The 22,249-nt window shown below is 32.8% G+C and overlaps 1 protein-coding gene across 1 annotated transcript in view; it reads right to left on the bottom strand.

Moving 5' to 3' along the window:
* Positions 1–22,249, bottom strand: part of man1a1 (mannosidase, alpha, class 1A, member 1) — a 150,116-nt gene that overhangs the window by 12,615 nt on the left and 115,252 nt on the right. Inside the window, exons 6-9 of the mRNA XM_051138664.1 lie at positions 19,520–19,643; positions 19,005–19,098; positions 6,629–6,744; positions 1,305–1,524 (exon numbers count right to left, since the gene is read on the bottom strand). Of these exons, the coding sequence (XP_050994621.1) occupies positions 1,305–1,524; positions 6,629–6,744; positions 19,005–19,098; positions 19,520–19,643 (554 nt within the window). The remainder of the gene's footprint in view (positions 1–1,304; positions 1,525–6,628; positions 6,745–19,004; positions 19,099–19,519; positions 19,644–22,249) is intronic.

Below are 22,249 nucleotides of genomic sequence, written 5' to 3'. Positions count from 1 at the left end.
GTGGTATTGCCTCCTCATAATAAATCACTTAAGTTTTTGCATAAAAACATAAATAAAAATAAGTAAACAACTGAATAAATAAATTAGCAAATAAATAAATAAATAAATAAATGCACATCTCATTTTCATTACTGTAATGCATCTTGATATATCTGCATTATTTTCATGGTTTACCTTTAAGTGCATTTGATTCCTGTAATTCTCGTTATTCTCAATGTCATTCTCATTACTGTTACACAGCAATTTGCATTAAAAAAAAAAAATCAGTAAATCAGTAAATAATTCAGTAATTCAGTAAATCAGTAAATAATTTATAATTTAAAGACTTTACAATAATAATAATAATAATAAATAACAACAACAATAATAATATAATAATAATAATAATAATAATAATATAATTAATTAATTAATATTATTCTCATTATTATTATTATTAATATTATTATTATTATTAACAACAACAACAACAACAACAACAACAATAATAATAATAATAATAATACTTATTATTGTTATTAATAACAATAATAACAACAACAATATTTAAAAAATAAATACGTTAATGTGTACATCTAAATTGGTGGGCAAGTGGATAAAAATATAAAAATAGGAAATAAAAACAATACAAAAATCTCAATTTTCTTTACACAAATATTATCTCTCATTTTAGGGAGCTTGCAATTGCACTGTAATTTTCTCTAACCATAACTAAATTACTAGAAAAGGTATTAACACACATGGGGGAAAAAAAAAACAATTAAAAATAAAATAAAATTAAATAATAATTTAATTTAATTTAATTTTTTTTTTTTTTTTTGCTGGAAATATTTAACTATTTTTCCCCCAACATTTTACACACACACACACACACACACACATATACATATATCTGTATCTGAATTGATGGGCATGAGGGCTCTATTTTCTTTACACAAGACATTATTTCTTATTTCAGATAGCCTGTAATTGCACTGTAATTTTCTAACCATAACTAGAAAATGTATTAACACACATGGGGAAAAACAATTAAATTAACAATTATTATTTATTTATTTTGCTGGAAATGCTTAACTTTTTTTCCCTTCAACATTTTACACACACACACACACGTATCTGAACTGGTGGGTAAGTGGGCTCTATTTTCTTAACACAAAACATTACGTCTTATTTCAGAGAGGCTGCGACTGCATTGTAATTTCTAACCATAACTAGAAAATAAATAAATTAATTAATAAATACATTTTTGCTGAAACTGTTTAACATTTTTGTTCCAACATTTTCAAAGCAGTTCTCCCACTCACTTGTTCGGCTGTAAGACTCGTGACATGTGCGGGCGATCTCGGCCGCCAGTTCCATCTGGTGACCCGTCTTATCATCAGGGGCTCCGTCCGCCCCTAGAGCGATCATACCACCGGCAAAGCAGGTCAGGTGACCCATCTTGTGCTCCAGGAGTCCGCCTTTCCATTCAGCGATGTACGTCAACCCTCCGCTTGACTTACGGATCAAATTCTTCTCAATCGCCTGCACACAGAACAGAAAAGGAAAACAAGAGATCACTTTAAATGGTTTTTAATGTCATTGTCCTCTCTCTGTGGTTATTCATACTGTGTGGGTTAAAAGGAACTTTGTCCTTGTTAGCATTTGTTTTGTTTGCCTAACACCAAGGGAGATACTCAAGGCTTCAGAGTGATTTCATTCTCTCAAAAGCGTCATTCGAACAGTTCAAGGCCTGATGTAAGTTAGATCATAGCAGGGATCAGGGTCACAGCTGTGTGCCAGCGCTGTGTATTTACAGAAGCGTCACACACATGGGAAATGAGATTCGTATCTGTCTGGAAAAAGCCTTTGTGCATTTGAATGGAAAACTGGAAACGTTCATCACCATGGTACCACAGGAAAGTAAGGAAATAAGTAAAGCGCCTGATGCACTTTTTTCTTACATCACACTCTTTGTTCTTTCGTTTCATCATAAATATAGCACCAGTGTTGTGGAGAAACTAAAAGCAGTAACAGCGCTAGCATAACATTTTTTCATCTTGAATACAAAAATGTACAGCGATAACATCATAAATGTTGTTTTATGGATATGCAAGCTGACACAATCGAGCATTGCAAGAAACTCATTTTTAGAGTTCAAAAGCTTTTTAGAATGCAGTTAAAATGCCATTATAATTTAAATTATGAGGGCAAAAAAAATATCCTTGTATGGGTTTTAGGTTTTTTGTTTACACTACTAGTCAAAAGTTTTTGAACAGTAAGATTATGTTTCTTTAAAGAAGTCTCTTCTGCTCAACAAGCATGCATTTATTTGATCCAGAGCACAGCAAAAACAGTAAAAATTTGAAATATTTTTACTATTAAAAAAAAACTGTTTTCTATTTGAATATATTTTAAAATGTAATTTAGTCCTGTGATTTCAAAGCTGAATTTTTAGCCATCATTACTCCAGTCACATGATCCTTATCTAGTATTCTCATTTGCTGCTCAAAGGAATTTTTCAGGTTTCTTTGATGAATAGAAAGCTCAAAAGAACAGAATTTACTGAAAAAGAAATTTTTGTAACATTATAAATGTTTTTATTATCACTTTTGATCATTTAAAGCATCCTTGCTAAATAAAAATATTAATTTCTATAATTTCTTTCCTAAAAACAAATTATAATTACTCCTTTTGAATGGTACAGTCTGATGTTAAAAAAGCTTTTTATTTCTGATAAATGCTGATCTTTGGATCTTTCTATTCATCAAAGAATTCTGTGTTTCTTGAACAGCATATCGGCATATATGATAATAACTATCATACCTTATGATTATACACTACCAGTCAAAATTTTTTGGTAGAGTATAATCATAAGATATGATAGTTATTATCACACAAAAGTACTATTTTCCTGAACATTAATGTGAGTGCAATCACAAATGTGATATTAATTTTATACAACAGTTCAAAAAAAAGCAGTTGATATTGAGTGAGATACATTTAAGACACAATATTGCCTGTTTTTTCTTGTATTTCCACAAACAAAGCTGAAGCAGAACATATCTACATCTCATTCATTCCTTAATGAATCTGTTTTTGAACCAATGATTCAATAATCTTTTCATAAAGACTTCCTTTTTAAACATATCAGCCAATTTGAATGAATCGTTTAAATGAATGATTCAATGAATCACACATTAAGACAATGAATTACTGCTACCTACTGGCGGTTTCCCTACTAGCAAAAAGGTAAATAAGGAAAATAAATAAAATTTTACAGACATTTTTTGCCAATATTCCACACCCCTAGTAGTAATGATGGTAAGTAGCAGCAGCATAGGCTTTTTATGTGTAACTACATTGTGTACATACATCAAGCGTTCGATTCTGGATCTTGTATCGCTCTGAAGGGTTTGCTGTGATCATGACAGTTCATTATCCTGTGTATTACTACGGTGGCAAATTAATACATCAATGGACATAAAAATATTGATTTGAGTTCAGATTATTGTATTACCCAAAAGAAAACGAGTGTGGAGTGATACATGAAACCAAAGCAGACCACAGCTACTGAAGTATAGTAACTACTCCACAGAACAGAGAAAAATAAATCACTACTGTAAGGTGGGTTTGTCAAATCTAAGCCTTAAAGCCTTACAACCTTAAAAATGAGTAAAAATGTTTTTAATTATTATTATTATTATTATTTTTTAAGACTAAAAATGTCCAGGGTTACCTCAAATATTTTGGATAAAAAGAAGCATATTATTTACCAACTTTATATAATAAATTTGTATAGCAAAAAAAAAAAAAAAAAAAAAAAAAAAAAAAAAAGATTAAAATAAGTGCTGTTAAGAATCATTTGTGACCCTGGATCACAAAACCAGTCATAAGGATCAGTTTTTTTTAAACTGAGATTTATACATCATCTGACTAAATAAGCTTACCATTGATGTCTGGTTTGTTAGGATAGAACGGTGTTTGGCCAAGATACAACTAAAAAACAAAATCTGGAATCTGAGGGTCCGAAAAAAAAAAATCTAGATATTGAGAAAAATCACCTTTAAAGTTAACGTTAACAGTCATTGCCGTAATGTCCTTATTTTTCCCAACGGTGCAAATAATCGAATGCAACAGCCGAGAGGTGTGGATGAAAGGAGATGATTGAGCGGCCTATCCATGGTTAGTGAGATAAATTAGGTGAAATCAGGCTGTACAGATAGAGTTAAAGACCTGATAAAAAGCTTTCTGTAGCGGTAATGAACGCCTGGGTAAAATGGTGGACAGAACGGCCGTGCTGTAAGCCGTTTCTGAAGGTGACCGACATAACGCACTTTTCTTTTCCAGGATGATTGGCCTGGAGTCCAAAGCTTGTGTGTGTGTGTGTGTGTGTGGGTGGTGTGTGTCCGAGTCACTCCAGGGAGGCACCCAGACAGACGGCCAGAGGGACAGCATTATCTTAGGCAGGTTGAGATGGTCTTCTCTAATGAAAGTGAGGATTGAGTTTGTGGTCTGTAACAATCAGTCTGCAGCAGCTTTCCAAAGCTCTCACGGACGACTCCAGCAGAACAACGCTGGTGGCAGCTTACACACACACAAACACACACACAAACACACATTCGCACACACAAACTTTGCTTTTCTACAGACGGATGCTATGAAGAGGAATTCACAACCTTAAAACCTACAGAGGACATATTTCCAGCTCAAGCTTGAACAGCAAACTAAAATTTGCAATGCAAACACTTTCAATATTCACACTGAAACTTGAGGGCCCAAAACATACAAATCTATAGAACCACTGCTGTTATTCTAGTGAATAAACTTTAGTCTGACTAGATGTTAAACTGAATTTGTGAATGATAAATGAGGTTAAAAATTCAGTCTGTAGTACGATGTCATATTGAGAACCATGCTGTGGAGAGAAAACAAAAAACCTTGAGAACTGAATTTGAATTGGCAAACAGGGGAGAGAGTTGCAAATTTAAATGTAAGGGTGTATAAATAAAAAATAATGAACCCTACAGTTTTAAACAGCACATTTCACACACAGCACATTTTTTTTCATTTCATTTCCTATAAACAACAAAGGGAGTATTTCCAGAAACATTATTAAAGATAACATCTATGCACACACATTAATGAATGTTTAAAATGACAACTATATATATATATATATATATATATATATATATATATATATATATATATATAAGCTATATAATTAATTATATGTGACCCTGGAGCACAAAACCAGTCTAAAGTAGCGCGGGTATATTTGTAGCAATAGCCAACAATGCAAAGCATGGGTCAAAATTATTGATTTTCTTTTATAATAAAAATCTTAAGAATATTAAGTAAAGATCAAGTTCCATGAAGATATTTTGTAAACCGTAAATATATTAAAACTTAATTTTTGATTAGCAATATGCATCGATAAGAATGTCATTTGGACAACTTTAAGGATGTTTTTCTAATTATTTAGATTTTTTTGCACCCTCAGATTTAAGATGTTCAAATAGTCATATTTCGGCCAAATATTGTCATATCTTAAACCATACATCAATGGAAAACTTATTTATGCAAAGCCTATTTATTATGATGTATAAATCTCAATTTAAAAAAAACTGACGCTTATGACTGGTTTTGTGGTCCATATTTTTTGCATTATATTTAATAAAATAACTTTTATTTTATGGAGGAACAATTAATTTAAGAATGTACTACTTTACTCTTTAAAACAGAACCAAACTTTACTTATTTCTACATTTATATTAGTTGTCTGAAAATAATGTGTGAAACAAAATAACCTAAAAACGTATTCTACAATGCAGGAAATTAAGAGGCATAATTAGTCCAAATTAATTATGCATTTATGTTTTATTGGACTAATCTGTGATCTGGACCAGTCATAAGGGGAATGTTCTGAAATTGAGATTTATGTCATCTGAAAGGTGAATAAATAAGCCTTCTATTAAATCTGGAATCTGAGGCTCCAAAAAAATCTAAATATTGAGGAAATCGCCTTTAAAGTTGTCCAAATGAAGTTCTTAGCAACGCACATTTCTAATCAAAAATATAATTTTTATATATTTACAGTAGACATTTTACAAAATATCTTCATGGAACATGATCTGTACTTAATATTCTAATGATTTTTGGCATAAAAGAAAAATTGATCATTTTGACCCATACAATGTATTTTTGGCTATTGCTAAAAATATACCCATGCTACTTAAGACTGGTTTTGTGGTCCAGGGTCACATATATATCTTATCTTTGTATGAACTGCAAATCAGTAAATTCCACTTCCTGTCATTCCAATTCAACATCCTGTGGGATGTGGCCAAATCAAATTGGAAGGGACCCAACTGTCATATTCTGAATTTCTCTCAACCCTGATATCGACTCAAACCATGACTGTGTTGGTACTGAGTTCCTATTGGACACTGAAGTACTCTATATCCTCGTTATTTTGCTGACACAAGTCACTTTACCTAGTAGGCATCCTCCAAAAACAAGCATGTCAAGGATGCTGTTGTCTAGTCAGCAGCCGTCTGGCCATTTGATCAAATGGCCAGTAGAGTGTAACATTTCTCTGGGCTTTTTTTTTTTTTTTTTTTGTCTCTGTAACATAGGACTTTACCTGCAGGGCATCGTAGTAAAGCTTCTTTCCCTCCTCGTCAGTTTTGTCTGACATGAGCCAGGCCTTCAGCAGGTACTCGTAGAAACTGTCCCCCAAGCCTCCAACCGAGACGTGATCTGCAACACAGCAAAAACAGCAGAGTGAGTGAGAAATCTCTTCCTACATTCATGTGCCAGCGCAATGGTCTACTGTTGGACTGTTTTGAACAGAATAACACAAAATGAAGCATAAACATGCACACACACAAACTTTTATGCAGTACGAGAGATGCAGAGAAGCACTCTCGTTTAAGGTTTTTTTTTTTTTTTTTTTTTTTTTTTTTTTAAGAGTACAGAAACAAATATGTGGAATTATGTCAAAATAGAGTCAACGGAGTGCTTCACAATACATGTCAAAGAGTAGCAGTAGTAATCATAGCAGATTGCTTAATGCCATTACATTGCTTAAGATGATATTAAGAAGGTACATAAAGGCATATTAAAAGAGATGACCCTAGCAACCACCTTATTAACATCTTAATAACCAATAAAAACACCCTGGCAACCACCTAAAACACCCTAACAACCACTGAAAACATCCTAGTGACCACTGAGTATACAGTAGCAAGCACTTAGAACACCCTAGGTACCACCTAAAACACCCTAGCAATACCTAAAACACCCTAGTGGCCAATAAAAACACTGTAGCAACACCTTAAAAATACCCTAGTAGCACATACGACAGTCTAGTAACCAATAAGAACACCATAGCAACCAACTAGAACACTGCTGCAACACCTAAAACACCCTAGTAACACATAAGACAGTCTAGTAGCCAATAAGAACACCCTAGCAACCAACTAGAACACTGTAGCAACACCTAAAACACCCTAATGGCCAATAGGAACACCCTATCAACCAACTAAAACACTTTAGCAACACCTAAAACACCCTAGTAACACATAAGACAGTCTAGTAACCAATAAGAACACCCTAACAACCATTTAGAACACCATAGCAACACCTAAAACACTGTAATGGCCAACAGAAACACCCTAGCAACCAACTAGAACACTGTAGCAACACCTAAGTCACCCTAGTGGTCAATAAAAACACCCTAGCAACACCTAAAACACCCTAGTAACACATAAGACACCTTAGTGGACAAGAAGAACACCCTAAAAACCACTCAGAACACCATAGCAACACCTAAAACACCCTAGTGACCAATAAAAACATTCTAGCAACACCTAAAACACCCTACTAACACATAAGTCACCCTAGCAACACCTAAAACACCCTAGTAACACATAAGACACCTTAGTGGACAAGAACACCACCCTAAAAACCACTCAGAACACCATAGCAACACCTAAAACACCCTAGTGGCCAATAAGAATACCCTAGCAACACCTAAAACACCCTAGTACCACATAAGTCACCCTAGTGGCCAATAGGAACACCCTAGCAACACCTAAAACACCCTAGTAACACATAAATCACCTTAGTGAACAATGGGAACACTCTAAAAACCACTCAGAACACCGTAGCAACACCTAAAACACCCTAGTAACACATAAGTCACTTTAGTGGACAATAAGAACACCCTAAAAACCACTCAGAACACTGTAGCAACACCTAAAACACCCTAGTGGCCAATAAGAACACCCTAGTAACAAATAAGTCACCCTAGTGGCCAATAAGAACACCGTAGCAACACCTAAAACACCCTAGTGGCCAATAAGAACACCCTAGTAACACATAAGAACACCCTAGTAACACATATGTCACCTTAGTGGACAATAAGAACACCCTAAAAACCACTCAGAACACTGTAGCAACACCTAAAACACCCTAGTGGCCAATAAGAACACCCTAGTAACAAATAAGTCACCCTAGTGGCCAATAAGAACACCGTAGCAACACCTAAAACACCCTAGTGGCCAATAAGAACACCCTAGTAACACATAAGAACACCCTAGTAACACATATGTCACCTTAGTGGACAATAAGAACACCCTAAAAACCACTCAGAACACTGTAGCAACACCTAAAACACCCTAGTGGCCAATAAGAACACCCTAGAAACACATAAGTCACCCTGGTGGCCAATAAGAACACCCTAGAAACACATAAGTCACCCTGGTGGCCAATAAGAACACCCTAGCAACACCTAAAACACCCTAGTAACACATAAGTTACCTTAGTGGATAATAAGAACACCCTAAAAACCACTCAGAACACTGTAGCAACACCTAAAACACCCTAGTAACACAAGTCACCTTAGTGGACAATAAGAACACCCTAAACAAACAACCTAATAAAAAAACACTTAAGACAGTCTAGTAACCAATAAGAACACCCTAACAACCACTCAGAAGACTGTAGCAACACCTAAAACACCCTAGTGGCCAATAAGAACACCCTAGTAACACATAAGTCACCCTGGTGGCCAATAAGAACACCCTAGCAACACCTAAAACACCCTAGTAACACATAAGTTACCTTAGTGGATAATAAGAACACCCTAAAAACCACTCAGAACACTGTAGCAACACCTAAAACACCCTAGTAACACAAGTCACCTTAGTGGACAATAAGAACACCCTAAACAAACAACCTAATAAAAAAAAACACTTAAGACAGTCTAGTAACCAATAAGAACACCCTAACAACCATTTAGAACACCGTAGCAACACCTAAAATATTTTAGTGGCCAATAAATACACCCTAGCAACAGACAAAATACCCTAGTGGCCATAATAACCACCCAGTACACTACAGTAAACTTTTACTTTTATTTTTGGCCTACGAGACCTTTAACCACTAAGATCTCATATCTATCATAACTATGTGCTATTTATGCTTATGTCTGGTGAATTCCTTCAGGCAGGTCTGTGTGTGTGTGTAAGGAGAAATGAGATGTTTATGCATGTGTTTCCAGGTGGCGCGTGAATAGGGCAGTCCGTTCCGTGCTGTCCGGTCCACTGTGTGTGAGAGATGAGAATCTGTGGCTTGAGAAGCAGCTCTGTTGTGTGACTGTCTGATGATCAAGCTCATGAATATTTATACCTCATTAAGCACTTGTTTTTGTGATACATATGTCAAGAGAAATCAAGCCTCAGCGCAGACAAGCGTAAAAAAAAAATACACCACAACGCTACTATTAAGAGAAAATGCACAGAATGGAAAAACAAGCGTTTTGCTTTGGCTTGAAGTCTCATTTCAAATGTCAAAGGGGCTTTTATGGTACCCATTTTGTCTGTTAACACTCAGCTAAATTTCTGAATTAGGCAAATTTTTGTTAATCTTCCTCTGGGATACTCAAATTATGCAGCTCATGGGCCAAAATGTGCACCAGGGGCCAGTGAATAAAACAACCTGCTAATAGGCGATCCTTGACTTTCATATGGTTTTAAAGCATGCAGTAACCAACAATTACAGCTACATGTGCTACATCAGGCTGTATTTATATCCAGTCATAAGTGCTGCTCAGAGCCTATTCATCTCCCAGAACAATGTAGTCAAAGTTAATAAATAAATAAATAAATAAATAAATAACTGAACTGTTTCTTTCATACAAATGCATTAATAATTCTTACAACTTCAAAAGCGCTGCCAGTTAATGTTTCAACTTTAAAATGTCTTAGACATTCACAAATATATCAAGATTTAATATTCAGGAAACTTTCACTATAATTCATGTGTAAAATCCATAATGGCACATCTCATTCTAAGTGGATGCATCAGTTGTTATTTAATTTTTGGCTACTAAATGAAACGCACACATCTGAACATGCTGAAAAAGGTCTGTCACTTAGAACCAAGAAGCAATGACAGTATTTGCATATTCTGATGCTTTTCTTCACAGTTATTAAAAATTAGGAAACCTTCTGTGAATAAATCTGATTATCAATTAAAAGTACATTTAAAAGTTTTAAGTCAGTCAGATTTTCTTTTTTAATATGTAATTTAGGTAACACTTTAGAATAGGGAACACTTATTCACTAGTAACTACGATTTTTCCCTCAATAAATTCCTAAAGTGCTGCTTATTAATAGTTAGTAATGTAGTTGTTAAGTTTAGGTATTGGGTAGGATTAGGGATGTAGAATAATGTCATGCAGAATAAGGCATTAATATGTGCTTACTTAGTAATAATAAACGGCTAATATTCTAGTAATATGCATGCTAATAAGCAACTTGTTAAGAAACCATAAAATAAAGTGTTACCGTGATTTAAAGCTGAATTTTGGGCATCATACTTCAGTGTCACATGATCCCTCAGAAATAAATTCCTGATTGAAAATAAAATAAAATAAAATAAAATAATTTTATAGTATATTTATATTTTTATTTCTTATTCTTTTCTTTCTTTTTACCATAAACACTAAAAATATTTGAGCTTTTAATAATATTGACATTTGTATTAAATTATATGTATTTTTTTTACTATCAATACTGAAAATAGTTGAGCTTTTTAACATTCACAGATTAAAAACAGTAAAAACAGTAATATTGTGAAATATTATGACAATTTAAAATAACTATTTTCTTTTTTAATATGCAATTTATTCCTCTGATGCAAAGCTGAGCATCATTTGGGCATCATTACTTCAGACTTCACAGACTTGTGATCCTTCAAAAATAAATGTATTTTTCTGATTGGTAAATAAAATAAAATAAAATGTTTTAATAATAATAATAATAATAATAATAATAATAATAATAATAAAAATAATAAAAAAATAAACAAAAGATTAAATTTTTATATTTAATTATACATTTATATTTTTATTAAAATAAATTCTTTTTACCATAAATACTGAAAATAGTTGAGCTTTTTAATAATATTGATATTTTATTAATTTTTTTTTTTTTTTTTACTATCAACACTGAAAATAGTTGAGCTTTTTAACATTCACAGATTATTTGATTAATACAAAATTTAAAAGAGCATTTACTTGAAATACTTTATTTTTATTTTATTTTTTTTTTGTAACAGTGTAAAAGTTCTTCACTTTAATGTATCCTTACTGGGGAAAAAAAAGAAAAGATGTACTATACAGTCATGTGAAAAAGTTAGGACACCCTATTGAATTTCATGGTTTTCTGTATCAGGACATCATAAAAAAATATCTGGTCCTTGGCAGGTCTTAAAATTTGGAAAATTAATCCTCAGATAAACATCATCATATGACATATCACAGAGTGTCATTATTTATATAAGAAAAATACAGCCAAGAAGGAAAGGCCATGTGTGACAAACTTAGGACACCCTATGAGTCAACTGCTTGTAGATCCACTTTTAGCAGCAATAACTTGAAGCATTAATTTTCTGTGTGACTTTATCAGTCTCTCACATCGTTCTGGAGGAATTTGGACCACTCTTCTTTTCAACGTTGCTCCAGCTTATTAAGATTTGTGGGCATTTGCTTATGCACAGCTCTCACCACAGCATTTGAGTCAGGATGAGCTCTGGACTTGGACTGGGCTATTGCAACACCTTGATTATTTTCTTTTCAGCCATTCTGTTGTAGATTTGCTGGTGTGCTTGGGATCATTGTCCTGTTGCATGACCCAATTTTGGCCCAACTTTAGATGTCGGACAGATGCCCTCGCATTTGACTCTACAATACTTCGATATACAGAGGAGTTCATGGCCAACTCAATGACTGTGAGGTGCCCAGGTCCTGTGGCTACAAAACAAGCCCAAAATTAATCAGCCCTTCTCCAGCATGCTTGTCTTTTGGTATGAGGTGTTTGTGCTGATATGCTCTTTAGGTTTTTACCAAACTTGGCGCTGTGATTTATGGCGAAACATCTCAACTTCGGTCTCGTCTGTTCAAAGGACATTATTCTAGAAGACTTGTGTTTAGTTCAGATGCAACTTTGCAGACCTAAACTGTGCTGCAATGTTTTTTTTTTTTTTTTTTTTTTTTTTAGATAGAAGAGGCTTTCTTCTGCCAAGCCTTCCAAACATGCCATTTTTGTCCCATATTTTTATAATGGTATTGTCATGAACTTTATCATTTAACGTGTTAACTGAGGCCTGTAGAGTCTGAGGTGTAGTTCTTGGGTTGTCTGCCATTTCTCTGAACGTTGCACGGCCTGATCTTGGGGTGAATTTTTTGGGACGTCCACTCCTGGAAGGAGAGGTGTCTGTTTTAAATGTCTTCCACTTGTGAATAAACTTCAAATTGTTTGGAAATGGCCGTATTACTCTTCTCAGATTAATGGCAGCAACAATTGCTTCTCTAAGATGATTGATGATGTCTTACCTCCTTGGCATTGTGTTAACACACACCTGAAGGCTCCAGACCAGCAAACTGCCAAAACTTATGCTTTTATAGAGGTGCTCAGAATTGCTGATGATCAGTTAATCAAATGTATTTGATTAGCAGTGCTTGACTGTTATTTACCCTCTTAATTCCAATGTTAACAGTAAGGGTGTCCTAACTTTGTCACATATGGCTTTTTATTTTGTTCAGTAAATAATGACAGTGCAATTTGTCATGTTTTGTTGTTCATCTGAGGTTTTATTTTCAAAATTTTAAGACCAGCCAAAGACCATTTTTTTAATGATGTCCTGATACGGAAAACCATGGAATTCAAAAGGGTGTCCTAACTTTTTAACCAGAGAAGTCTTTCTTGCAGTGCTTTATTTATTATAATGTGAGAGTTTCATTCTCTTGCAGTGGAGACACAGAAGCAGCGATTGAATTCTCAAAACAAAAAAAAAGTCTTTAAAAGACTTTAGCAGGAGGTCATTGATAAATTCGTGGCAGACTGAATTTGCCTCCGGGCCAGACTTTGTGACTTTGAGCACCTCTGCGCTACCTGATTTAGTTTCTTAGTCACATAAGATGACTTTTCCCCACTGTCGTAAAAAGAGTTCACACACATCACATGGAAACTCCACATTTTCCCACGTTTGGTGGTAAGAGGGGTTCATTCTGCAAAGGATCTGTGAGCTTTTCTGTTGGTAAAAGCTTGACAGCAGGAAACGGGAGTTTTGCTGTCAGCTCTTGTGGAGCAACCTGAGCAAAACCTGAAGACCAACTGAGCTTATTACCCAACAGACACAGAGAACATGTGAAGCCTCTCTGTACAGCGCTGAAGCACACAGAGCAGCCCGGAAACAGACCTCATGCATGTCTGATGCTCTATCATAGCCCTTCATTTAATACTTATTCACAGTGCAGCAGGTCCTTACTGAGGGAAAAACAAGTGACAAAAGTACAGCTAATCAGAATATGGTTACTGTTTGATATACATGTGGAATGGGATTATGAACCAGTGAGATTTCACTGTGGGCAGGGCTACAATTGCAATGCAACAACATAGCAGCATGGCTTCAGAAAGCTTGTGAAAAAGTCATTTCTAAGACTTTTTTTGGTCCATTCTGGAGCTTGGCAATATAAATCACTGACTGATTTTTATATTGGGAAAGATCAGCTCAAATATTCTGTTCAAATATTCAAATACTGACAAGTATTCGGAAAAAAAAAAAAAAAAATTAAAGGAATGATGTTTGGGTGGTTACTTTTTACCTTTTTTCCAGTTTTGAGTGCAATATTTCTTAAAGGGATTGTTCACCCCTAACTTCTGCTTTTATTTACTCAAATATACTTAAATATACTTAAATATTTTGAAAGATGTTTAAAATGGTTTTGTCCAGTCAAAACATTGGACACTGATTTTATTTGTATTTTTAATTTGACACACACACACACACACACACACACACACACGTGTCTGGTTTATTATCCTTGTGGGGACTCTCCATAGGTGCAATGGTTTTTATACTCTCCACACTGTATTTTCTATCCCCTTACCCTAACCCTACCCCTAAACCTAACCCTTACAGAAAACTTTCTGCATTTTTACTTTCTCAAAAAAACTCATTCTGTATGATTTACAAGCTTTTGTACCCATGGGGACCTCAAGCCAGTCCCCACAATGTCAAAAATTTCAGGTTTTACTATCCTTGTGGGGACATTTGGTCCCCACAATGTAGCAAAAACAAGTACACACACACACACAAATAATAAATTAACAAACAAGTAAGTAAATAAATAAATAAATAAATAAATAAATATTTATAAAATAAACATTTTAATTTGACAATCTATTTTCATTTTAATTTTCTATTTTAATTTTTTATTTTAATAATTTAATAACTTTAAACATTTTGTTAGTTACATTTCAGTAAACCAGTTAAATAATAATAATAATAATAATAATAATAATAATAATAATAATAATAATAATAACAACAACATTTATATATTTTAAAAAAGAAACTTAAATTTTACATACAAACTATTTAATGATTTTTTTTTTATTTTAATAATTTACTCATTTTAGCAATTTAATTAATTACATTTCAATGAACCAGCTATGTAATAATAATAATAATAATAATAATAATAACAATAATAATAACAATAATAATAATAATAATAATAATAACAACAACAACAACAACAACAACAACAACAACAACAACAATTATATTTTAAAAAAGAAACTTTAAAATTACATCAAATCTATTTAATAATTTTTCTTTTATTTTCATAATTTACACATTTTGTTAATTAATATTTTAATGAACCAACTATACAATAATAATAATAATAATAATAATAACAACAACAACAACAATAATAATAACAACAACAACAATTATATTTTAAAAAAGAAACTTTAAAATTACATCAAATCTATTTAATAATTTTTCTTTTATTTTCATAATTTACACATTTTGTTAATTAATATTTTAATGAACCAACTATACAATAATAATAATAATAATAATAATAATAATAATAATAATATTTATATAGTTAAAAAGAAAACATTTAACATACAATCTATTTAATGAATTTTAATTTTAATAATTTACATATTTTAGCAATTGTTATTAATTACATTTCAATTAACCAGCTATATAATAATAATAATAATAATAATTATAATAATAATAATAATATTATTATTATTATTATTATTATTATTATTATTATATACATAGATATAGCTGTTCAAAACTTTGAGATGAGTAAGATTTTTAATGCTTTTCAAACGAGTCTCTTCTGCTCATCAAGGCTGCATTTATTTGATCAAAAAAAATAGAAAAAAATTATATTGTATAATATTATTACAATTTAAAATAACAGTTTTCTATTTTAATATACTCTACTCCAGTCTTCAGTGTCATGTGATTCTTCAGAAATCATTCTAATAGTGGAGTAAAGATGCTGAAAATTCAGCTTTGCTCCACAGAAATTACATTTTAAAGCATATTAAAATAGAAAACTACCATATTATATAGCAATAATATTTCTGTATTTTTAATCAAATAAATGCAGCCTTGATTAGCATAAAAAACTTCTTTAAAAAACATTTAAAATCTTACTGATCCCAAACTTTTGAATGGCAGTGTATTATGTGATTACTTTGTTAGGATGTAACCATATAAGACCAATTACTAGCTTTTGAAACTTCTGTCAAGTCACACATATGACACTAAACTGCAAAGAAACTGCTTTGAAACACTGAGAACTTCTGACAATGCAAAACTAAGTTTGATGTACGAAGATAAAAGAGAGGAAGTTTAAAAGGAGGGTGGATTGTGGAATATATAAGATGGTTGATTCATGCTGTTGTTTCATTAAGGTCAACCCTTCAGCTATTAGCTGCTCAAATGCAAACATGACAACTGACCCATATGGAAAGCCCTTCAGGACTGTTCTGGGCTACTTGTGCGAAGCAAAAAGACTGACAGCTATTTTTAAGTGCAGCTGTACGTTATCATCCCATCTTCCCCCCGGCCTGCTGCCATCTCAGATCATTTTTGTTTACGATCGTCTAAACAAACGACTTTTGTCAAAGCGAAAAAAAAAGGACTTGCTCCGATGCACAAAAAAGAAAACTGGTTTTCGGATTGCTTCATTCTGACAGCTCAAAAGCCTCTCTCTTTTTTCGCTCCGCTCCATCAGAATTCATGCGTTTGTGTTATCCCAACTACACACGCAGCGGTATCTTTGTTCTCCTCCGGCTCTTCATCATCAAGCGCCTGCGTCATCGCTGACCATGAAGTCAAGACTGCGTTGCTCTCAACGCTAAGCCGCCCATAAATCCCTCGGAGCGAGGACGGCACGGAAGCCGGCTAACTGCTGCGGGACCAGCATAAAACATCCCGAACTACTGACATGTGTGTGTCATCTAGAGTATAAACGTAAGGAAAAGAGTGTGCGTATTTCTGACTGTGTTGCATAATTAACCCTGAAAGCACAATGAGGACAGATGTGGTGAGAAAGTCGGCATTTCTCGACAGTTTTAGGGCTGCCAACGGTCTAGCTTCAGTCTCATATGGCATGCCCACAGACCGTCTGCCCCAGATCACACCCAAAAATGTCAAAAGCTGGCTGTAATCGGCAATTCCGAACGGAAGTTTCTATCAGTTTGCTGGCGAGCAAAGTCATGCTCAAAAGTTCCCAGGCTCCTACAGGGAGAACTTGTCGCTGGTTTTGCCAAAGTTTGAGAGATTCATGGTTTCAACGTTTTGGAAGAGTTTAAGCTGAGAAACTCAGAAAAGTAGCTCAGAAAACAATGTTCTGCTTTGTCCTCAGGGATTTTATCTCCAGATTTACGTGCTGCTATTGTATATCACATATAAACCGAGGTTGGTTATTTTACATTTTATTTGTATACATAAAGTAAAAATACAAAGACAATTATATATATTTACATATAAATTATTTATTATATAAAGAATATACACTGCCGTTCAAAGATTTGGGATCAGTAAGACTTGAAATTTTTTTTGAAGAAGTCTCTATAAGTCTAATGTAACTTAAAATATAATTTATTCCTGTGATGCAATGCTGAATTTTCATCAGCCATTATTCAATCTTAAGTGTCACATGATCAGAAATCATTCTAATTTGCTGATGTTGAACTTGATACTTTTTTCAGGATTTTTTGACGAATAAAAAGTAAAAAAAGAACAGCATTTATCCAAAATCTAAACATTTTCTATCAATATAAATCACTTTTTATTAATTTAACACATTCTTGCTGAATAAAAGCATTAATTTCTATTAAAAAAAAAGAGAAAAAAAATTTAAAATTTAAATTAAATTAAATTTAAAAGAAACTTCTTTAAAAACATAAAAAAAACCTTACTGATCCCAAACGTTTGAACAGCAGTGTATATAAAATATACTAATAAATAATGTATTATATATTAAATTGGCGTATATTTAATTAATATACTGTATATTGTATATTTTACTGACTTAATGGCAATAATCAAAACTATGAGAGACTATTAGCTATAAAAAGTATATCATAAAAGTATATCAGACTATCATATAAAAGTATAAATATAATAAAATAAATAATATTAAATATAAATAATTTAAAAATAACAATATCATATTATAAAAAATAAAATCATTTTTCTTAAAAATTAACTTATTAAAATTAAAATTAACTCAAAGCAACAAGAGAATCAGCTAATATAAATTGTAAATATAAAATAAATCTACATAAATACATATAAATAAAAAAAACCCAAAATATAAGGCTATAATAAAAATAAGGTTTCTATTTATTTATGTATTTATTTTTTATTCAGAAATCTAGCTACCACCTATATAACAATAATAATAATAATAATAATAACAACAACATAAATATACACATATAATTATTAATACACATTATAAATAATGTTATTATATATACACATATATAATATTTATTTACAATAACAGATAACTCCATTTTATAAAAGTTTCAAAAAATATGTTTTTTTATTACGTTATGTTTGTATTGTGTTTTATTGTATTAGTTATCCGTAATTTTTTCTTATTTTTACTTAATGAAAATAACCCAACTGGTCTTTGATTGAGATTATTTTGGAATGCACAATGAAAAAACATGATTTTTGAAAATTATTAAAAACTGTTTTTGCAACTGAATTCATATACAGTATATAAAATGAACTATTCCTTTAATTTATCGGCCCTAAAGAGAAAATGTGTCCTCATGGTCACAACGGTCAGATTGAGTGTGTGTCTTATAAATAAATTTATAAATAAATGATCACCAAAAACACGCATCTCCTCCTAAAGTTTAGCTCTGTTTATCCACTACAAATATTCTCTTTGAATCTGCCTTTGAGGGTCACCACAAGAGTGTTTTGTGTACAAATATGAGACACACTTGTAAATCAATTCCACTCAGACAAAGCATTTTGCTGGACAACTTATGGATAAAGACACTCATTTTCATCATGATGTTTCTGGGAAAACCTCTTGAGAACATTACATTTCAATGAACGCTTTTGAAGTCCTTCAGTATGTATGTGTGTGTTTTTGGACTTACGCTGGCCCCACTGTCCACTGTTAGGGTTCAGGTAATTCGGGTACAATCCTTGCGGTTTGTCCAGTCGATTCAGCACTTTTCTGATGTTCATTACCTGCAACGGCAGAGCACGCATCGCTTATATCATCCTGTCAAATTATTAAGCCATAGTTAAGCTCATCCAATTGAAAATGCAGTAAACAGCCTTTTTGATGCGACCGACATCTTCCTACAGGGGACGGGACTCATAAATCTACAGACTAGGTCACTTTCACAGTTTGTACAGCCTCATTCAGTGCTTGTAATAGTGTCATTTGTCTGTGTCTATATTGCAGGTCAGGTCAGCGGATTCATTCGGAGAGAATCAGATCTGAGAACTGCAGCGAAACGAGCATCAATATAACAGTTACGAGCAGAGGTCATCCTGGGTCACTGTGGACGGCTCTTCTAACTGTTCACGACCGCTCCGAGTTCACGTTTAGTTCAGTGTGGTGTTTAATGTACTGCAGAGGCGTAACGCTTGAAGTGCTGCTCACCTTCTCGGCAAAAACTGGTCTCCCGGAAAGCGCACTGAGGTGCATGAACTCCAAATGCAGCGTCCCGTATTCGGCGAGAATACTGCTTCCTCCTGACGCCCATGGCCAGTTTCTGCCGATCCCACTGCGAGAGAAAGAGCAAAGAGAGAGAGATGACTCAACAATCATGAGCTGTATGTACATACATTTTGTGTTGCTCTGAAAACCTTCAACCAGTCAAAACTGGACATTTTAAACAGCATAATTCACGCAGTTTGACATGTTTTAGAATTAAACAACATATTCAGTGGGAACTATGATCGGACTTGATTGGATTCAGGGTTTTGAAATTACTGGTGAGAATTTCAGTTGATTTATATATATATAAATAAATATACATACAAATATTAATATATAAATATACACTATAGTTCAAAGGTTTAGGGTACGATTTTTTTGGAAAAGAAATGAACACTTTTATTCAGCAAGAATGATCTTGTTTTGAATTTTCTAATTATCTATTTAAAGAATCCTGAAGAAAACATGGTTTCTACAAATACATTAAGTAGAATAACTGTTTTCAGCATTGATAATAATCAAAAAAGTTTCTTCAGATGCTAAAAATTCAGCTTTGCAACACAGACATAATTTACAATTAACAATATATAGAATTATAAAACAGTTCTTTCAAATTTTGTATATATAAATATATATATATATATATATAAATACATATATATATATATATATATATATATATATATATATATATATATATATATATATATATATATATATATAAATAGATTATTATATCTATAAATAGATTAAAATTAAAAAAAGTATCCTTACTAATAAAGTAGTAATATTTATCTTATTTAATAATATGAGATATATATCTATATTTACTTCAGAATTAAATTGATTGAAATTTTTTTTTAAATGTAAAATATAATATAAAATATATTGATATAAATGTATTAAAACAGAAAATAGTTATTTAAAATTTGAACAATATTTACTAATAAATTACTAATATTTATCATATTTAATACTATTTAATATATATTTCTACATCAGCTTCTGAATTATATAAATACAAGTAAATGTATATAAATAAAAAATGTGTGTGTATATATATATATATACATATATACATACACACACACACACCATATATAGCCATTTTAAATAAAATATTTACTAATAAATAAATGTATTAAATCTTAATATTTATCTTATCTATCTTATTCATATATATATATATATATATATATATATATATATATGTAAAGATAGATAGCTAGACAGAAAACAATTATTTAAAATGTGAATAATATTTAATAATAATATTATCTATTTATATATTACATTCTAAATTAACTAAATATATGTACACTTATATTTCTCTCTCACACACACACACACACACACACACACACACACACACACACACACACAAAAATACATACATACAGATTAATAATTAATAATCACTTCTCAAAGTTCTTTTCAGAACTCAACATCATTAATACCACGTCTAGCATGGTTGCCAAGTTGATTTCATGGCCTTATTTTCCAGAGCGGCCGTGTTTTCCTCCTCTGATTAGAGGCGTCTTCATTGACTTTCACTGGCACGGTTCCAACTAAAAGCTGACAACTTAACACTGGCCTGGAAATGAAAGCCACCAGTACACCAGGTCTCCTGACCAGCTGTTACTACCCCGACAGCAGATCCGCTCCGCGCGGCCTCTGCGTCTACACCAATTATGCAGATAAATTACTGCTGAGTAATGACATGCAATCACCACAGCTTTAAAAGAACGACATTCTCCACTTTATTTTTAAAGCCTAATTCTACAAAACAGACCGTGTAAGATATTCACGTCATTAACACAGTAAATTACACACAATGGCTGTGGCCGGGAGGAACTGAGTACTGCTAAACTACTCTAACGGTTTAATTTGGAGCCGTTTTATGGGAATGTTTTCTACGTGTGATGCAACTGGATGGCAAGAAAGTCCACGCACGTCCGTATAATTAATGAACAATCGTTCTGACTCCAAGAGGATATTTTCTAGCCTCTGGTGGTGAATTCTTAATAACAAAAAATGAGGTAAAGGCCTCATATTTCAGGCCACAGCAGGAAATGCGTGCAAACACCTCTGGAGTGTTGCTACCAATGTCATCATTTTTTACACAGCGCTGATCTGCCTTTGGCACTACAGACCTCTGCACATTACACACGCCGCAGGGCTCTACGGCGCAGGTATTTGTGTGTGGAAATTGCTGTGTGCGAATGTGAAAATGCATTCAGTGACATCTGGCCAAAATTTGCTAACATATAATACTATCAAAATGTAAACACCTTACATTCAAATTACACTGCATTTTGCTGCTTTTTTAAAGCGGCCAAATGTTTGCAACCATTTCAGGACTTTCTTTTGTACTTGGTTTCTAAATTGTTGAAGTACTACTAGTTTTCAGTGTTTGCTTGTGCATATGTTGTATTGTCACACATTAGCATTGCAGTCTTTAAAAAAAAAAAAGGAAATCCGACTGTGGCCCTGAGGGCACGAGCGCTCCTAAGCAAATGTTAGTGTACAGCCCTGAGCTGTGCCAAACCAATTTGTTTTTCATTACACAGATGATTAAAGCATGTAACACAAATTTAGGAAAATGAAAGGAAAAAGAGATGCCAGGCAACAACGTAAAGTCTCTTTCCTGTGATTTCCACATACAGAATGAGC

The sequence above is a fragment of the Labeo rohita genome, chromosome 20 (assembly GCF_022985175.1).
Source record: "Labeo rohita strain BAU-BD-2019 chromosome 20, IGBB_LRoh.1.0, whole genome shotgun sequence".
Lineage (NCBI taxonomy): Eukaryota > Metazoa > Chordata > Actinopteri > Cypriniformes > Cyprinidae > Labeo > Labeo rohita.
Note: the sequence above shows the minus strand (reverse complement) of the source record. Positions and strands in the feature narration are given on the sequence as shown.